General features: G+C 43.6%; 2 protein-coding genes across 2 annotated transcripts; one reads left to right on the top strand and one right to left on the bottom strand.

Annotated features, from left to right (window-relative positions):
• The first annotated feature begins 9,370 nt into the window (after positions 1–9,370).
• On the top strand, positions 9,371–16,823 carry LOC124704150 (GTP-binding protein At3g49725, chloroplastic). Its single transcript, XM_047236387.1, has 14 exons — positions 9,371–9,752; positions 10,715–10,779; positions 11,024–11,086; positions 11,197–11,286; positions 11,439–11,551; positions 12,492–12,560; positions 12,639–12,783; positions 12,947–13,002; positions 13,080–13,130; positions 13,231–13,285; positions 14,002–14,058; positions 14,162–14,281; positions 14,391–14,891; positions 16,350–16,823. The coding sequence occupies exons 1-13, from the start codon at positions 9,371–9,373 to the stop codon at positions 14,889–14,891; spliced, it is 1,767 nt and encodes a 588-aa protein (XP_047092343.1). The 3' UTR covers positions 16,350–16,823.
• Positions 16,824–17,489: 666 nt separating this feature from the next.
• On the bottom strand, positions 17,490–18,743 carry LOC124697305. The gene has a single exon (XM_047229916.1). The coding sequence runs from the start codon at positions 18,741–18,743 to the stop codon at positions 17,490–17,492; it is 1,254 nt and encodes a 417-aa protein (XP_047085872.1).
• Positions 18,744–19,837: the final 1,094 nt, after the last annotated feature.

Raw genomic sequence — 19,837 nt, 5'->3', positions numbered from 1 at the left:
CTGTCAAAACAGAACAGTTCGTATTGACGAATTTTAAAATGGCACCAGACTTGCTCAAATGAAAATGCTCAAATTGAATGAAAGTTGCGTACATATCTGAGGATCATGCACGTAAATTGGCATAATTTTCTGAGCTTCCTACAGGGCATTGGTTCAGATTAGTGACAGCAAAGAAATCTGGAACTGCGCAGTAATCCAAATCTAGTACTTACTTTTCTATCAACGGCTTAACTTGGCACAACAAAACTCAAAACTAAGATAAGGAGAGGTTGCTACAGTAGTAAACAACTTTCAAGACACAAAATAAAAACAAAGTACTGTAGGTAAAAACATGGGTTGTCTCCCATAAGCGCTTTTCTTTAACGCCTTTCGGCTAGGCGCGAAAGTGTGTATCAAGTAACATCGAGAGATGAAGCATCAACATTATTACCGGGGGTATTGGGAGTTTTATCAATTTTAGGCCTATAATAATTCTTTGGTTTAGGCACCTTAGAGGCATACATGAATTTTTGCTCCTTACCCACATAAGCTTTCTCATTAAATTTAAAAGAAAAAAAAGTTGAACTCAATTTTCCCATAGCTTCTTCAAGTTTACCAATTCTATGGGTTTGATTATCATGGATAGCGCAAGTTTCTAGAGTAGCAATTCTTTCATTAATTCCTCCTAGGATTTTATCAAGTTTATCAGTATTATCAAGTAATATTTCCAATTTAGTTTCAACACTACAATTTTTCTCTATGGTTTCCAACTTTTTCATAACATCCTCAAGGGAGGTTTCAATTTTAGTTTCATTAACAGGTGGTGTTCCAAATAAACTCTCAATAATGCAACTAGCTTCTAAGGCGGGAGCGCCTAGGAAGTTACCTCCCGCGAGACAATCAAGAACATATCTATTCCGACTAGAGATACCAACATAAAAATTCCTGAGTAGGATAGTAGTGGAATGTTTCTTAGTGCACCTATTATGGGCATCACTAATTCTATACCAAGCATCTTTTAAACATTCTCCCCCTTGTTGCTTAAATGAACGAACTTCAACTTCGGGATTACTCATTTTAGCGATAGTAAATAAAGCAAACTAGATAAAGTAAATGCAAGTAAACTAATTTTTTGGTGTTTTTGATATAGCAAACAAGATAGCAAATAAAGTAAAACTAGCAACTAATTTTTTTGTATTTTGATTTAGTGCAGCAAACAAAGTAGTAAATAAAATAAAGCAAGACAAAAACAAAGTAAAGAGATTGAGAAGTGGAGACTCCCCTTGCGGCGTGTCTTGATCTCCCCGGCAACGGCGCCGTGAAAATATGCTTGGTGCGTAGTTGACGTGGGAGTTAGAAATCTTTGTGGTGTAGCTTTTCTTTAGTTCCCCGGCAACGGCGCCAGAAAATATGCTTGATGGCGTGTATTTCACACGTTCGTTGGGCAACCCCAAGAGGAAGGTATGATGAGCACGGCAGCAAGTTTTCCCTCGGAAAGAAACCAAGATTTATCGAACCAGGGAGGAGCCAAGAAGCACGTTGAAGGTTGATGGCGGCGGGATGTAGTGCGGCGCAACACCGGAGATTCCGGCGCCGACGTGGAACTCGCACAACACAACCAAAGTACTTTGCCCCAACGAAACGGTGAGGTTGTCAATCTCACCGGCTTGCTGTAACAAAGGATTAACCGTATTGTGTGGAAGATGATTGTTTGCGGAGAAAACGAGTAAAAACAAGTATTGCAGTAGATTGTATTTCGAGTAAAGAGAATTGGACCGGGGTCCACGGCTCACTAGAGGTGTCTCTCCCATAAGACGAACAAGCATGTTGGATGAACAAATTACGGTTGGGCAATTGACAAATAAAGAGAGCATGACCATGCACATACATATCATGATGAGTATAGTGAGATTTAATTGGGCATTACGACAAAGTACATAGACCGCCATCCAACCGCATCTATGCCTAAAAAGTCCACCTTCGGGTTATCATCCGAACCCCTCCAGTATTAAGTTGCAAAGCAACGGACAATTGCATTAAGTATGGTGCGTAATGTAATCAACAACTACATCCTTAGACATAGCATCAATGTTTTATCCCTAGTGGCAACGAGCACAACACAACCTTAGAACTTTCCGTCACTCGTCCCGGTGTCAATGCGGGCATGAACCCACTATCGAGCATAAGTACTCCCTCTTGGAGTTAAAAGTAAAAACTTGGCCAGAGCCTCTACTAGAAACGGAGAGCATGCAAGATCATAAACAACACATAAGCATAACTTTGATAATCAACATAACAAGTATTCTCTATTCATCGGATCCCAACAAACGCAACATATAGAATTACATATAGATGATCTTGATCATGATAGGCAGCTCACAAGATCCGACAATGATAGCACAATGGGGAGAAGACAACCATCTAGCTACTGCTATGGACCCATAGTCCGAGGGTAGACTACTCACTCATCACTCCGGAGGCGACCATGGCGGTGTAGAGTCCTCCGGGAGATGATTCCCCTCTCCGGCAGGGTGCCGGAGGCGATCTCCGGGATCCCCCGAGATGGGATCGGCGGCGACGGCGTCTCGGTAAGGTTTTCCGTATCGTGGCTCTCGGTACCGGGGGTTTCGTCACGGAGGCTTTAAGTAGGCGGAAGGGCAAGTCGAGAGGCGGCACGGGGGCCCACACCATAGGCCGGCGCGGCCGGGGGTGGGGCCGCGCCGCCCTAGGGTTTGGCCACCCCGTGGCCCCTCTTCGTCTCGTCTTCGGTCTTCCGGAAGCTTCGTGAGAAAATAGGCCTCCGGGCTTTTATTTCGTCCAATTCCGAGAATATTTCTTTACTAGGATTTCTGAAACCAAAAACAGCGAGAACAAGCAACCGGCACTTCGGCATCTTGTTAATAGGTTAGTTCCAGAAAATGCACGAATATGACATAAAGTGTGCATAAAACATGTAGATAACATCAATAATGTGGCATGGAACACAAGAAATTATCGATACGTTGGAGACGTATCAGGGGGCGCCCCCCCCCCTAGGCCGCGCAGCCCTGTCATCTAGGGGCCCAGTGGCCCCCCTCTGGCGACTCTCGGGTGTTCTGGAAGCTTCGTGGAAAAATAGGATGCTGGGCCTTGATTTCGTCCGATTCCGAGAATATTTCCTTACTAGGATTTCTGGAACCAAAAACAGCAGAAAACAGGAACTGGCCCTTCGGCATCTCGTCAATAGGTTAGTTCCGGAAAACGCATAAATATGACATAAAGTATGTATAAAACATGTAGATATCATCAATAATGTGGCATGGAACATAAGAAATTATCGATACGTCGGAGACGTATCAGCGTCTCAGAACGCCGTCATCCTCGAGACTCGGGTGTTGACGTGCTTGTCATGGCCATCAGAGAGTAGGGAGGCGTGGTGAAGTTCGACATTGGCACCTATATGCGGGCACAACCAATGGAAATGCAAAATTGTAGAGCATCTGAAGGAGGCGAAGTATTTAATAGTGGATGGTGATATATAACGTTTGTACGACTGGAGTTGTGGTGCCGATGTCAGTGGCCGTCATAGTCTTCATGGATGCATGCAAGATTAACTTGCCTGAGAACGAGCACGCAACAGAGGTAGCAGTTGTCATCGCCTTCATGCCTGCCGGAGGAGCATAGAAGGCAAAGCCGGCAGCAACAGTAACAACATGCACGTCGAGGTTGCCAAACATCAGTCTGTTGTTTGGTGCGAGCTACTTAATACATTTGGAGCGATTTCTTTGTCCAGATATTCATCCAATATCTGAAGCTTTGTAGGTCTTACTCACGACGTAGATTTTTTTCCTGAAAATTGGCGTGGCTTATAAACGAGACATTTGGTTTTTGGTCTGCAGTTCAAAGTGGGACTCACAACACTTTAGAGGAAACATTTGCCATGAAGCAACTCGCTTAGATTCTTTGACACAGTAACATTACCATTTGAAGTGAATAAAAGCAATTTCATTTAATATCTACAATTTTTTGATCATTTTGCACGTTGTCGAGAAGGCCCCGGCTTAAGATTTGACAATGATGTTTGAGGTCCACAAGAATCCTAATTTCCTCAGAATTCCAAAGTTACATGTTTGACACGAGTGGTGTGAAACCATTGGAATACTTATACTTGTTGCGAAGCACGAACATTTAATTATGAATATCAAAGTGTTGTTTAGACTAATTAGAAAATAAGTATTCCTTCAGTTATACTTGTGTTCGCGGCATCCACATTTTATGAGACAATAATACATTCAAAAGAAAAGATTTTTGAGTTGACAGTTATAACGCCCCAGAACACATGTGTGAGACTTACCGCGAGAGAGTATTATCATGTTGTATTACATTATGATATCCTAGATTTGTTTTGAATTTTCATAATGAGTTGTGAATTATATATGTACATTGAGAAATAAAATTTGAAGACACATGATGTTATCACGGGCATTTATACTAGTAATCTTTACTATTAAATGGGATTTGGTCGTTTGACACTCAACGCACTTTGATGGTCGTCATTGGAAGCATCCTATCCGTCCAATCTACCGCAGGCAAGATGCACCGTGAGATGCTCTCCCCTCCCTCCACCCGCCCGCAGACCTCTCATACATGTGCGCCTCCCCATCCCCTTGTCTCCCACTCGATCCAATCGCGCCGCCGCCGTCTCTACCATCCACCCCGCCGGCCATCCCAGCCCTCCCACCGCCGGTCGGGCCACCTCTCATATGCCTCTACTCCGCCTCCCCTCCTCCTGGTGACCAAGACGCCCAGATGGGCCTTCCGAGCCCGCATCCTGCCCCGCCTACCCTGTCGCCTTCCTACCAATCCCACCGAAGACCAGCCACCGCGAACCTCAAGGAGCAGCGGAGGCCAGACCAGAAGTAGCACGCGTCGGGCGGCGGCGCGACACGAACAACATCAGCAGGGGCATCGCAAAGCGCTGATTAGGACGTGGTGGCGCCGTACAACCAAGAGAATCTCCCCACGCGACGAGATCCTCCCCACCGTGATCGTATAAGCCTACCAGCTACCGTGATGCTCCTCTAAGCCAAGTGATCTATTCTCTGCGGTAAGATGTTAATAGCTGCCGCCGGCTACATGTTGGCCCTCGCGCGCGACACCATCGTCATGCGCGCCTCGCGCAGGTAGCTGCTCCGGCTGAAGGTCCCTAATGCCGCGGCCAGGGGGGACAAGCTCCTCAGAGAGGAGAAGATCCCCCACGCAGTGCTGCCAAGCCGGCGGGTGCCATACTCCAATCCGCCCACACCATCGAGAGTGAGTACCAGGTCGAGCAAGGTGTGTTTTCCATGGGAATCTGGTTTTTTCCTTCCAGCAAGCCCATCATTTGGTTCATGGCAAATAACTTGAACGGACGATATTTGTTGATGAAGGTGCAGACATCTTCTTGCAGCTTGAGTACTACGTTGCAGCATTTACTTCTCAGTCCACGTACCTCAATCTATGATGATGCATTAAACACACTTGGGGATCATAACAAATCATCAAGTAAAGAAAATCAAGTGAAATGCATTCTTATACTCAGATTGGTCAATTTAGATTTCATAACACAAGGGAGCTTTGGGTGAAACTTTTGTGCCACCGGTGCTTAACCTAACTCCTGAAATACCAGCAAGTCAATGCTTGCACACATTTCGACTTCTAGCTATTGTTCACAGTTTTCATCACATCTAATCTTGATGCTATTTACTCTTAACAGTAGTTGCAAAAACTGTATTATTTTGTTTCCATGCAATTCTGAATGAGTATCTTCAGATCACGTAATTCACATGTGAAGAAGAAAATGTTTGAGGTTACCATCTCAATACATTACTTCGACCTCCTAAATAGCTATATGTTACTGGACAGGGTGTTTCTGCACCCGGATGCATATACACCCTTTATTTGAAATGCATATTAAACATATTTACAAATGTTAAAAAAATATGAATAAAAATGCCTCGTGTATATCTTGACATGTTACATGTTCACAAAGTTGTTTCAGCAAAAACCGATATGTTTTATGCCTTGTGCAAAAAAGATAAATTTTTGGTGTTAAAATAGTCTATTTCACGAGGCATTATTTGTCTTTTTTTACACAGGGTATAAAAATTGTCGGTTTTATGTGAAATTTTACGTGCACACATAAAACATGTCCCTATACATGCTAAATTTCTTTCCTAAATTTTTTACATTTTTGAAATATGTTTTATACAAACCGGGTGCATATGCACCCGGGATCAGTTTTGGTTTTCCGTATGTTACTGAATATGTCATTTTTTTGTTTCATGTCTGCAGGAAACAAACTTACTCTTGAGTCTGGCAGTGATTGAGCTAAGTGATATTACTTTTCCTCTATATTTCCTTTCTGATGATTCCCTATTCATTTTCAATTCCACATTAACTAAAAGATCATAGCTTGGATTTTGGTGCTCCGCATCTGCTGCTTATATGGTCTCACTACAACTAATTGAATTTATAGTTTCTAATATTGTCTCACTCTCTGTATTTGCGTAGTGGTTTGCATGTTTTTTTTTCCTTTGATTGGTGTCTATGTAGTATTCAATATTAGGTTCAAAGGCATGAGCAATTTATCCATTGTTTTTTGTTGCACTTATTAAAGACGGGTACTAATAAAGCTCAGACAAGGAGTACATCCTTCATTTTTTCACTTTTAACAAATAGAAGCATGGTATTTGGGACTTACCAACTTACCGTTAAATATGCAGGTTTCAATCTCAGGTCTATCCATCATTTTACATCAAAGGTGCTCTTTTGAAAACAATCACACCTCCAGGTACCTTTTTGTTGGAATGTTTCTTCCTTGTCTCTTCGGTTTGACTGCCTTTTCACTAACTTCTCTGTGTTGTAGTGATAAGTTGCCTTGGATCATCCAGTTTGAGCCAATACAGCTTACACTCCAGGCCATATATTTCACTTCCGATGTGTATTCTGGCAACAACAGTTTTTGCTTGTTTGCCATTTTCTTTCTACCAAATAGACATTGTGCAAACAAGCTTATAAATTACTGTTTGCCATTTTCCTTCTAAGCTTCTGGGCTGAAACTTCTTGATGGATACTAACCCCCACCTCAAGTGTGAAAATGTGCTAATAAGATTTTCTGTGTAACCTCTGGCTATTGCTACTCCAGTCTATATTGGTGTGCGCTACATGGCACTACTGCTTTTTAGTATGTGGTGTTTTTTTTGTTTTATGAAAATCATCTGTATTCTTTAGAATTGAATTTTTAGTACATGATGTTTATGTGATTACATTTGTGCAGAGTGATTATGCCAAACTGCAAGAATTGTTAATCCATGTACTCTTGAGCAATTAAAATAGTACTACCACTATATTTCTTTTCACATTAACTTATCTTGGTCTTGTCATATTTGCATTGATGGTTCTCATGTCCGGGGTGATTATGCCGAACTGCCACGACCACTGGACACCGTGCATCAGCCAGAAGCTGAGATGCTCCTAATCTCACATGTAAGTCACCGCTCCTTTCATCTGCGTGAGTGTACTTGTACTATTCGTATACTCCTAATTGTTTGATAACGCGAAAATTAGAGCAAACTACTCTACATTTCTGAATCTTACAATACATATGCACAATCTGTGCATAGTATATCCTGTTTCGAGCTTAGTACAATAAAACCAAGCATAGTTTGACCATGCGGAGATGAATATGCGCTACTTGGGTAGCATGAAAGCACCACATGACAAGGAAGGCACCAATGACACTGTCGATGTTATGATCTGGATAACCAATTAAAAATTTGTTGGGATGTGCCCTTGGGTAACTTATTTGAACCTCCTTTTGTTACCTATACCTAAATTGCTGACGGTATCTCCAAGCTTGACATCAAAGATCCTAAGCACAATATTGAGTGGACTTCTCAGAAGGTGGAGGAGGATCTGGTTATACAATGATGTAAATCGAACCCCTTCGAGCAGAGCAAAGGACCCTGCCTGGTGATGTGCGCTCTCGATCTGAACAGTATTATCCTTTGATACGCACCACACGAGAATAGGGCTTAACAGTGAACAGATGAAAAGATTGGCAATAAGAGAAACATAGTAAACAACTTCAAGGGATATTGCACAAGCTGGGAGTAGTTTGCACGATAGAAATTCGTTTTTCTTAATTCGAGATCGTCCACTCTTGTGTTTATGTTGTCATTTTAGATTCTCGTGTCTGGAGTGATTAACTGATCATCCGTTAACCTATTCTATCCAGGTATCCGAGGTATGTATGTGTGAAGTCGCAGAGACAACATGGAAAGGTCAATAATATGAGCTTCTGGAAGCACTAGGAGTATGATTCTCCATTTCCTTTGGAGAGCATGACACATGAGATGTGGTATGAAATAGTGTATAAAGGTGAAAGCACAATTGGTGACTCGGTGATTTTTCTCCAAAGCTTATCTTTCTTGCTTGCAGGCAGGTAATTCTGAACAAGCAAGAGATATCAGAGGTAACGGTAAGGTTGTGTGCTCCAGTGTAGGCGTACAGGCTGCTGATAAGCTCCCCAACCTATCATTTCCGAGTTGACATGAAGACTGGGCAAATCCAAAGCAACCTTGGATGAAGGCTAATGTGGACGAGGCTTTTCATTCTAAAAGTGGAAGCAGCACACCCGCCGTTGTCATCTGAAACCATACATGTGAAGTTCTGATGTATGTAGAGCATCTATTGTTGGCCTTAAGCTCCTCCTTTTGGACCCTGTCATCCTGCGAGGAAAAGAAATGTTATGTATACGATAGATCAACCATCTTAAAATATCTTTGAGAATTTTGTTGCTTCCAAATTTGAAGAGAATGTATTTCATCCCCTGATTTTCTTGTTAACTTTATTGTAACAGACAATGTATACTCAGATGCCCGTCAGTGATTAAGATATTCTCTCCCCGATAGAAAAAACCGCTATCGTATTGCTCAATGGATGCAATGGTTGTGATGCAATCATTTGATTGAAATGCAATGGTTGAAAACATATATTTTAACAGTGCTTGCATATCTTTCTTTCTATATATGCGATTATTTATGTACATTTTATGTTTATAAGTAAGACATGCCTGAACCATTTATTGGAGTAATTTCAAGAATCAATCTTACAGAAATAAGGCCATTAGCCGTAGCAACGCACGGACATTCAACTAGTCCATAAATCACCGATCATCTACCGCTCTTGAGGGCCGGCCACCGCGACACACCGTCGGCGGGACTCCTCAGCCACTCGACGGCCGCCACGTACCATCGGATCCGATCCAGCTGAATCGAACTTGCTAAAACAAGCAAAAGCGGCGCACTCTCTCGTCACCCGCGCCCGACAGGTGGACCCAACCCAACATCCCCGGACCCCGCCGCCCGCGATGCTCCGCGCCGCCATCTCGCGCCTCGGCGCCCACCTGCGCCGCCAGCCCTCCCCGGCCTCCCCTCCCCTCCGCGCCCTCTCCAGCGGCCGCGGCAAGCGCTCGTCCCCCACCGCGCCGCCCCCGGAACCCGAGGACGAGGGCCTCATGCGCGGCCTCTTCGTGCTCTCCCGCGACCCCGCGCACCCGCCGCGGCTGCTGGTGGTGCAGCCGCGCCTCCGCCCCGGCGCCCTCCTCGACTCCAAGCTGGCCGAGGCGCTCAACCTCGCCAGCTCCCTCGAGGAGGCCCGCGACAGCCTCGACCGGGCCGGGTCCGCCGCCAAGTCCGCGCCGCCGCACCTCGTCGTCCAGAACCCCGCCTCCCGCGGCCGCAACCACTCTGGTGCCCAACTAACCTATGCTATGGGTGCTTTCTTCCTAGCTCAACTGGGAGCCCCTTTTGCTTCGGGATGCATTGACAGCTGCATTGATGTTTCCTGTTCCATCCCATGTTTATGTGGCGTATTGTGTCTGGATTCTTAAGATTTCAGTGTATGTATGAATTAATATGCTCTGTTAGGCTATTAAAATTTAGCTTATTGGATGACAGGGGATTGTGTGTTGTGTGAGGGGAAGGATTTTTTATTGTACTGAATAGGAGGAAACACACTTTGCATGTTCTTCCAACATTGCTTAAGATAAACTGCGTCTGTACGGCAATATGCGCATAAAGCTGGCCATGGCTCATGCCTGCATTTCTTTCATTCAGTCATTCCAGTTTTGATCAAATTGGGATAAATGCTGGTTTGAGTGGCTCGTAGTTTAGTCCTAATTGCTTGAGATTGGGGGATGCTTTCTGATAGAACACATTCTATATAGCTGCTAGATCTCTGTGTGATACGGTATGAGGTGAGTGGAACTGCAGTGGTAGAGAACAAAGTTTTGATGGTTGAGGTTGTGGGTTCATAGTTTCATTCTCGCTGTAAAAGCGAGGATACACTGCGCTTCTTGCCTATGATCAATGTTTTTACATTAGGCTGTGACCGGAGATCTGCTTGTGCCAACCCCTTCGAAATGTACAATGGTTACTGCAAAAGAGAGAAAGATGTTTTGCCTTCTAGCTTAACATACATAGCCAAGAGTATGTATATCCCGGGGTTCGATCGGTAAGCAAGAGGGCTGTAGACTTGGTTATAAAGATTGATGCGTGAACTTAACTTCGTACCATTGCTCAGTTCTTTTTAATAACTCATGTTCAACCATTTTAGCTAGCATTTGATCTTGTCTGCCCACTTAGTTATTTCTTATTCTGTGCGGCTTGTTTAGGACTACTAATTTTATTTATCTCACAACTAATCATGCCAGGTACATATTTTGGACCTGGAACTGTGGACAATATCAAGTGCTACATGAGGGCATTGGACGAAAAGGTGCACATTTATTTTGCCTCTTGTGCATAAGCAGCGTGCTATCTATTATTTTTTCTGTCTATGTTCTTTTATTTACTTGCTTATGGTTGGTTCTATACATGAAAAGATGCCATATATTGGTAAAACATTATGTTCTGTGTCTTAAGTATAGTACCATTTGTTTTTCTTTATTTTTTCTTCAAATCTTAAAGGAGAAGACATATTTGTTCTTTCACTTACTTGGTATTTGCATTGATCCTATCAGGCAGAATTAGATGCAGTTTTTGTTAATACGCTCCTCTCTGGGGTCCAACAGAGGAACTTGGAGGCAAGTCTTCTTGGTTGAATTTATTTGGAAGTTGCCAATACGTGTGTATGTTGACTTCATGATCGATATCTTGATGCTTTATTTGTTCCTTTTGATATTTTGGTTGGTAGGTTGCCTGGGGAAAGCCAGTTTTGGATCGTGTTGGGCTTATAATTGAGATATTCAATGCTCATGCTGAAACGAAGGAAGCAAAGCTACAGGTGTGTTCTATCTAGATACTGACTGCATCTTAATCAGTCATATCATCAGTCAGTGGGTCTACACAGGGTCTCTTTATTTGTATTGTATTAATGAGAAGAATTGAATATTGATGTTTATCTAGTTATTTAACTCTGTCTTTTGCTTTGTACAGTCAGAGTTAGCAGCTCTCATGTATATGAAGACTAGGCTTGTCCGTGTCCGCGGCCCAGGTGGACGACTAGCTTTTGGTGCAAGTGGGGAGGCTGAAGTTGTCAGTGCTCGAGGGTATGCTTTCTTTTGATTACACCCAAGAGTGTCCAACTGTGGTTAATAATTATTTTGTGAAATGATCTTCTGAATATTTTCTCATGTGTGGTGCTACTGCATCAAGTGATATGCACACCAGTTGATTTTGAGCATGTCACTTGTCAAATTTTGGTCGCTTATATTGCACATAAGCATTTTATAGCGATCTGCATGTGACAAGGGGTAAACTGAGACTGATGGCATTTTATCCCCTTCAAATCTTGCTTTGAGGAACTCTTGACTATTGCAGAGTCAAATTTTCCCAATACCGACGAGAATGAGAAATTGCACAGAATGATCCAAATTCCCATTGGGTTATGACAGTCCTTTTGTGCCAATAATCTAGCGTGATATAAAGGAATGCACTTCCCATTGCTAAAGTACTTTTTTCTTTCTTTTTGCACATGGTGGTAGTAGAAAATATATTTTTGCCCCCTTATCAACTAACGAATGTACTTGTTTGTATAGTGCCACGTGTCCTTCAGAGTAAAAACATAGCTATGTGAAAGGCTTGTTTGATAACATAAATATGCCAAGCTCTAGGTCTGCATAGTTCAGTATGTCTATGGTTCATGGATCATTAGTTATTTAATTCTTTAAATGCGGATAGTCTTGTATCTTTTTTAACGCGCATGGAAAAAATAGGACCATCATTGTATTAAATAAATGAGAGCAAATTCATTTTCCTTTCTGGTTACTGTGGTGGTCTAGTTAGTGCTATGCTCTGGTTAGTGGTTTGTGGAGGTTGTCATCCTTCATTGTGTAATGCTCTTTTTTCTTGTGTGGTAATCTTAACGTATTATTAATTCTTAAATTAAACGCTGTTAATCTGCCCTGGCTTGTTTTCTGATATGGTTGGTTCATATCTCTTCATGCATCGCTTGGAATGCCATGCTCATATCACTGTTGTGTTCTTTAGGAGAGCAAGTGGCGGACAGGGTTTCATGAGTGGTGCTGGTGAAACAGAACTTCAACTACAACGCAGGAGGTGCCTAACAGTAGATAGATAACATAGCTGCACTTGGATTCTTGCAACTTTTATCTCATTTTTTTTGGCATCTCACAGAATCCAAGAACGACGTCTAAGCTTGTTAGCTCAAATTGAAGACGTACGCCGTACTAGGGCGATACAACGCTCTAGTCGAAAGAGACATGGTGGCTCATTTGGCCAAGAGCTTGTAACTGTCGCAGTCGTGGGATATACAAATGCTGTATGTGGATCTACTGTGACAGTTCTTCCATTTATTTGATCTTTGATATCCCTGTCACATGATACTCCAGAATAAAACTTGTAACCTGTTATGTAAACTATATTTGAACTTTCTACAACCTATGCTTATCCTGAATCTGAGTTTTTTTTATTCTATTTAATAGGGAAAATCTACTCTAGTGAGTGCACTTTCTCAAGCAGACCTATACAGTGATGATAGGTAACACTGAAACTAACTCCACCCTGTACTCAATTTACAGCTGATGCGGAGGCAAATTATATCCCTTTTCCATGCAGGTTATTTGCAACAGTAGATCCTCGATTGCGCAGTGTGATTCTTCCATCAGGGTAACATGGAAACTTTTCATTCTGTTATAATATGTTGGTACGATTGTGCAATGTGCACATGTTCAGCACATAACCTTTTATTTGTCAAAACTCAATTCAGGAGAAAAACACTTCTCAGTGATACCGTTGGCTTCATATCAGATTTGCCTATACAGGTATTTTTTTAGTGATTGCATTTTGGCTGGAGATTCAGTTCTGACTATCACATAAGATTTATCGTTTTCATATGTTACAGATTGTGGAGAATAGCTAAGTAGCTAATTGGTTTATTGTTAGATACTACCAAGTAATACACGCTTGTCCCTTTTATGGACGACTCTTACTTGATCCACAAGCAGGATTTTATTTCTTATCTAACTGACTTGCACTATCTTACTTTTATCAAATTAACAAACCAGATCTATTAAATGAAAATTCTAAGTTGGCAAAGAAGATAAGGAGGCTCAGCATCAGTCACTGGCTGATTGGCCATGTCGTCCATAATACTGGGCTCCACATGACATTATCACCATAACTTCCAGGAGTGCCATAGTGTCATCTATACTAGCTTCAGATGACATTACCACTAAAACTCGATTAGTTCCATACAGGGATCTGGTTTTAATTTATCTTAGGGCCTAGCTTTCAACAACAATTGGTTTTAGATATATGCCACTACAATTATTGCATATTCGGGAAATGCCACTGCATTTTTCGAAAGATGAAAATTGCAATGGCATTTCTCATATACGCAATAATTGCAATCGCATATATCTAATTAACCTTATTTTTTAACGACACTCTCTGCATCAGTAGTTTCTTCTCAATTAAAAAGGAAAAAAAAGGGAAAATATGTATCTTGTTACTAACCTCTTTACTTTTCACTGTGCAGCTAGTGGAAGCATTTCATGCTACCCTTGAAGAAGTTGCTGAGGCAGATATGTTAGTGGTAGGTGGAGTTAACTTGTTTCCAGTTCATTCCTGGAAGTGGTCGATTGAACATGTCTTATGGAGGCTTGAAATTACATTTATCTTTGTATGCATTGGTGCAGCATGTGTTGGATTCCAGCGCACCTGATCTTGCGGAGCATCGTTCTACTGTTCTGCAAGTACTGCAGCAGATTGGTGTTTCACAGGATAAGATCAACAATATGATTGAAGTCTGGAATAAGGTGCCTATCGAAATTTGAGTTGGTTTTAACACTTAATGTTAAATATGGTTCCCTGGTAACTTCTAGTTTATATGTATTGTGATATCTTTTTTCGATGGGAAATTTTCAGATTGATCTTGTGGATAAAACTGCCTTAACTGATGGGGTTGAAGATAAGATCTTCCTCACTGAAGGTGAAGAGGAGGAAGACTTATTTTCTGAAAATGGTGTGCCATCAGAACAATCCTCTTTTGATTCCTTGGATGATACAGTGGATTCAGAGTCTTTATCAGAAGAAAATTGTGAAAATGATGGTGACAAAATGACATCGGAAGAGCCGTTTGCTGAGCCTATTGAGGTGAAAGCAATGAACTCTGAACTAGCACCGAAAGAGTGTTTTATAGAGCCTAATGGACCTGAGGCTATAAGTACTATTAGTGGCACTTTGACACAGCCAGAATCCACTTGTCATGTGAAAACTTCAGCTGTGACTGGGACAGGATTGCAAGAGTTGCTGCAATTGATTGATAGGAAACTAAGCGGTCAGGAAACGGTTGTGCAGAGAAGCTATGGGACTTTTGATAGAAAATGGAGACCTTCTATGGATAGTGAAAAGGCTGCAGAACAATAGGTATGTTGTGCTTTATTTTTCTGAAGCTGATGTTAGTAACATGTGAATTTTCAAGTTTGCATGCTGCAGATATGCAGATCATTGAATGCTTTTTGATATATGCAATTATACATGATGTATATCGTTTAAACAGCAGAAACCTGTGTTCGATAAATAGGATGAGTGACACTTAGATACTTTTCCAGTACAATAGTGAACCATGTTTTTTTTCAAAATTTAAGGATCTTTCTCTCTTTTACCCTGATTTATATTCCCGCTCTCATCAATATTCGTGAGCTATAAGACATTTACAACATGAATGGCATGGTTATTTTGATCTCTTCACGTTTTAATCTCCTTGTTCCTGTGCAAGTCCAGAATACAGGTCATAGAAATAAATGGGGGAATTTGTATATCTCTATTTACATTTGTAAGATAGTATGGTTTGACTTGCCTTGGTCTCAAACAATATGACGTTGATAACCAAGATCTCTTAAGATGTAATAGTACTAATAACTTCAAATTGTGGCTCAAAAAAGTAACTTCAGATCGTGATCATATGAGAACAATTTCGAAAGATGAATCTTATTATACCACCTTCATAAGGTTGACCCATATATAGTGAACAAATGTTTTGTTTCAAACTAATAGGCAATCAATGAGGCATGATCTAGAGCAGTGTCTTGCCTCCAGGACCATGTGCTCCACTTTTTTTTTTGAAGTGCACAGGGTGCAAGAATTGCTCCCCACCCCCCCCCCCCCAAAAAAAAAATCTAAGTGTACAAAAGGACTTTTGGATGTTCCTTGTTTCTTTTTTAAAAAAACACAGGAAACATTCTTTTCACTCGGGAGCACACCTTTCATTTTCCAGCACATGCCACCTTTACGATGTAACACACTTAATAGTTACTTTTTTGGAAAAATATTTAAAAAGTTTTAAAAAGTTCAAACTTTTTTGGGAATCAAAGATGATTAGGTATTGTACTTGAAACAAAATATTTTCCTAGAAAATTACTTTTATTGTATCCTGGGTAAAAAAACAAACTCGAAACGCCCCATAACCAGGTACTATTCACTTTATATTCGTCATAATTTTGTCTTTTTTTTGCCCAGGAGACCATGGGAATCATTTCGTTTCCAAACATTTTTTTACGACTATAAACCTGATCATCATTGGTTTCCAGGAAGATTCAATTTCTTTTTTGAATTTTTTAAATTAATATAATTTTTTTGGTCTATGGGGGTGTAGAGCCAAAAGTCCGCTTCCTTACATCTTTATATTATACATCCACATTTCTGAAAAAAAAACATTTTCATCTGGTGCCCTGACTACATCCGGATTGTGTGATTTACCACAAGGGGGAGTTGATATGTGACACTGAGAATATAATATTAAGTGCAAACATAGGCTCAGTAGTCTACATCTTGTTCATTTCTTAGGCTGTGTAGTCATGTCAGCTGTGTTTTTGACCCTTGTAGCGCGTGCTGGAAGCCTGGGACCAGGAGCAGTGAAATGTCCCTGTGCTTTCTGTAGAACTGAAGAGATTGAAGTACACATGGCTGTCCATTTCACATGAAGAAGTCAATGTGACTACACAAGTACAGTGTACTTTGACTGGTGACCGCAGTCTTGTCATTCATTGCCCAAGAAGCAACATAGGAGTGTCCTCTAAGATCTTGCCTACGAGGCTATGATCCAGTCTATGGTCTGTTGCACAGCAGACTAGGGAAGACCGTTGAGGATGGAGAGGCTTGGGTCCTGTAACATCACTGCCTGCTGCTCGACAATTAGCACATTATTTTACTGCTCTAAAAGATAAATTAGTTAGAAGTGTATCACACTATCACTCGTTGGGATCCTGCTTCCCCCAATTTCTGTGTTACAAAAAATGCACAATTTTCATGTTGTATACTACCGCAGAAGAGGTGAAAATGATAAATCTTCATGCACAAGAGTCACTAGCACTATTTAAAAAATGCTGTGCGCAGGCGTACTTGATTAATTTCGGTTATGTAACATGCTATGTAGACGTTACTTAGAAGGTTACAATCAATATACTTTTGATGATATGAATTACTGCCCTGCTAACTGAACCCAAAAATAATTTACTACTGGAGTATCAAATTCATTTGATGATAGGTACTGCAGTGCTAACTGAAGCAAAATAATTGTACAAGCATTTATTTGATAATCTTTAACTGAACCATAAAAAACAACAGTTTTTTTTCAGTATTTCAGGCATGTCCAAAAGTACAAATCCAACAGCAATACATTACAATTACCTTCTCACTGAGATGCTCACATTACTAAAACAAATTCTATGGTGAACCAATGAGAATTTGTAAGAATACATTTGATTATTGGTATTAGAGCACCATAACTGAGCCAAAAAAAATCTAGAAGCAATTCAGTTGATTATGAATACGACTAATCAAATGATATAAATCCATTTACTATTTGAAACATATCCAGAGTACAACTCACTAGAACATTTGTGTGCTTTCACTATTTCAAGCCTAACCAAAAGTAAAACATCCAAAAGGCTACATTGCCATTTCCTTCTCACTGATGACACAACCAAAACACACTAGAGTAATCAGCAACACACAAACGAACACTTAATCGCTTATCGCCGGAGCCTTGACGAACTCCTTGATCGCCGGCGGCCACGCCACCATCTCAAACGGGTACACATCGCCAAGGGGGCGGTACTCATCGTCGTTGAGCCACAGCCTCTCCATCTTCAGCGTCTTGAGGTCAAGCGAGACCACCGTGTCCGCCATGATGAAGAAGAGAGTCGCGGTGCCCTGGCAGAACGCGGCGAAGCTGACAAGCTTGCAGCCGTGAAGCTGGTCGGCGATCTTGGCCGAGAGCTTCATGCCGTGGAGGTCCCCGACCGCGGCCGGGGTCATCAGCGGCCGCAGCGCCACCGGCTCCTGCGGCGTCCACTTGCCCGGCGCGTCCATCACCCATTTCGCCAGAATGAGCGGCTCCCGGATGACGAAGAAGCAGAGTCGCCCGTCGTCTGACTGGGCGATCCAGTTGTTGCCGGTGTAGAGGAGCATCCCGGTGTTGGGCAGCGGCAGCGCGGCGAGCGTCATCTTGGTGGTGTTGACGGCCATGATGTACTTGTCGTCGCACTGCAGGCGGTAGACCGTGTCGCCGACCACGACGGACGGGCCTTGGTGCGGGACGAGGAGCCGCTTGAGCGCGCCCGTGGCGGCCTCCCAGGCGGAGGAGGCCGAGGAGTAGATGAGCACGTAGAAGTTGGGCGCGGTGACGCCGAAGAGCACGACGACGACGCGGAACTCGGCGCCTTCGCCTGGGATGAGAGTGCAGCAGGACACCTTGTGGCCGACGGAGGGCAGGGGCGGCAGGCGCGCGAAGGTTTTGTGGGGCGGGTCGCAGACGAGGAGCTTGAGGCTGGTGGCGGACCCGGCGCCGAGCTCGCGCAGGAGGAGGCGGCGGCCGCGGGTGTCGACGAGGATGGCGCCGCAGGTGGGGGAGACCGGGAGGAAGCGGAGGTCCAGGGCGACGCCGGCGGTGGGGATGAATGGGGGCAGCGCGGACGGGCCGTGGTTGCGGAAGAAGCCGAAGTGGCGCGGCGGGGCCGGGAGGGCGGCGGCGCCCGCGCGGGAGGCCACGCGCCGCCAGCGCCGGCTCACCGCTGCGCAGCGGAGGATGCCTGTAGGCGGCGGCAGGCGGTTGAAGACCTCGAGCAGCATGTCGTCGGGGAGGGTGGATGACGTGTCCGCGTCCTTGTCGGTGCGCGGCGCAGCCTCCTCCAGCCGCGGACGCGTGCGGCGCGTTGAGTCGAAGCGTCCCGGCGAGGAGCGGGAGCGCGCGCGCCGGACGACCACGGCGGAAGGCATGGCCGGAAAACAGCCGCTCGGATCGGCTGGGGGGTGGTAGGCAATCTGGCAATGCCGAGTAGCGCTGGCGGCGGCGGCGGCGATGGGGAAGAATGGGGCGGCGGGAGATGGGGAAGGGGAAGCAGGGATGTTTGATTTTTAAGGGAGGCGAGGAGGCGGCAGCGTGATTTTGGGGCGGCGTTTGAGTTTTTCGGCCGCGGGGCGCCTTTTGGGGGTTTCCCTCCCTCCCGTGCGCCGCGCGGTCGCGTCCTTTTGGCCAGTTTTTGGCAACTTGCCGCGCCGCTTCGACGGGGGCGCCTGTTTCGCTGGCGGGCGCCGTATCAGTATTTGGGAGGAACCGAATGTTTCCCGTTTTTGCGCCGCGCAGGCGGGAGTTTTGTGCTGTTTTGAAATTGAACACTACTGGGCGGGCGTCCCCCGGATCTGATTTGCCAGTCTCTTGTTTCTCGTGCTGACACTGTTTTTTTTTAGACAAGTCTAATTTACCTCCTAAACTCGTCTCAAAGTTCAGATTACAACCCTCAACTTTATTTTGGTTCAATTTTCAACCCTGAATTCTATAAACCGTTTGTAATTGGACCTTCTACCCTTTTCGAACATGTTTTGAACCGTTTTTTCTCGTCATATAGCGGTATTTCTTCCTATATACGGTGCCAACTTATCAACATACAACATACACAGTACATGTACTTTCTCTCTCTCTCTCTCTCTCTCTCCATATCGCATGATCACCTCATGCCTCATCATGATCGTCTTCCTCCCTGGAACGAGGCCATGGCGACCACGGAGGGGTGCCTCCACCGGACAATAATAACATGCGTTGTCGTCTGCCCTCTACATCACCTGTCGTGCCAAGCCTTCCGCCAGCACGGGGCAACCACCATGCAGCGCAGCGAGCCATGGCCCACGGGGGAGGCGTTTTTATTTCGGCGGGTGAAGAGTTCAAGTTGAAGCATAGAGTTGAATATTTCAAGGTATTGTACGCACTATTTTACCAATACAATACAGTACGTGACAAGAAAAACCAGCTTAATACAATGCCAAGGGGTGATTCTGAACCGGTTTTAGAATTCAGGTTTGAAAGTTGAACCAAA

The sequence above is a fragment of the Lolium rigidum genome, chromosome 3 (genome assembly GCF_022539505.1).
Source record: "Lolium rigidum isolate FL_2022 chromosome 3, APGP_CSIRO_Lrig_0.1, whole genome shotgun sequence".
NCBI classification, from domain to species: Eukaryota; Viridiplantae; Streptophyta; class Magnoliopsida; order Poales; family Poaceae; genus Lolium; species Lolium rigidum.
This window is presented reverse-complemented; position numbering and strand designations above follow the sequence as displayed.

What these genes read in the sequence shown, in the direction of transcription:
- LOC124704150 (XM_047236387.1), top strand. Translation starts at nt 9,371, where the DNA reads ATGCTCCGCGCCGCCATCTCGCGCCTCGGCGCCCACCTGCGCCGCCAG. An exon ending in CCGCGGCCGCAACCACTCTG is followed by an intron (nt 9,753 to 10,714) that starts GTGCCCAACTAA and finishes TAATCATGCCAG; the next exon opens with GTACATATTTTGGACCTGGA. An exon ending in CGAAGGAAGCAAAGCTACAG is followed by an intron (nt 11,287 to 11,438) that starts GTGTGTTCTATC and finishes TGCTTTGTACAG; the next exon opens with TCAGAGTTAGCAGCTCTCAT.
- LOC124697305 (XM_047229916.1), bottom strand. Translation starts at nt 18,743, where the DNA reads ATGCCTTCCGCCGTGGTCGTCCGGCGCGCGCGCTCCCGCTCCTCGCCG.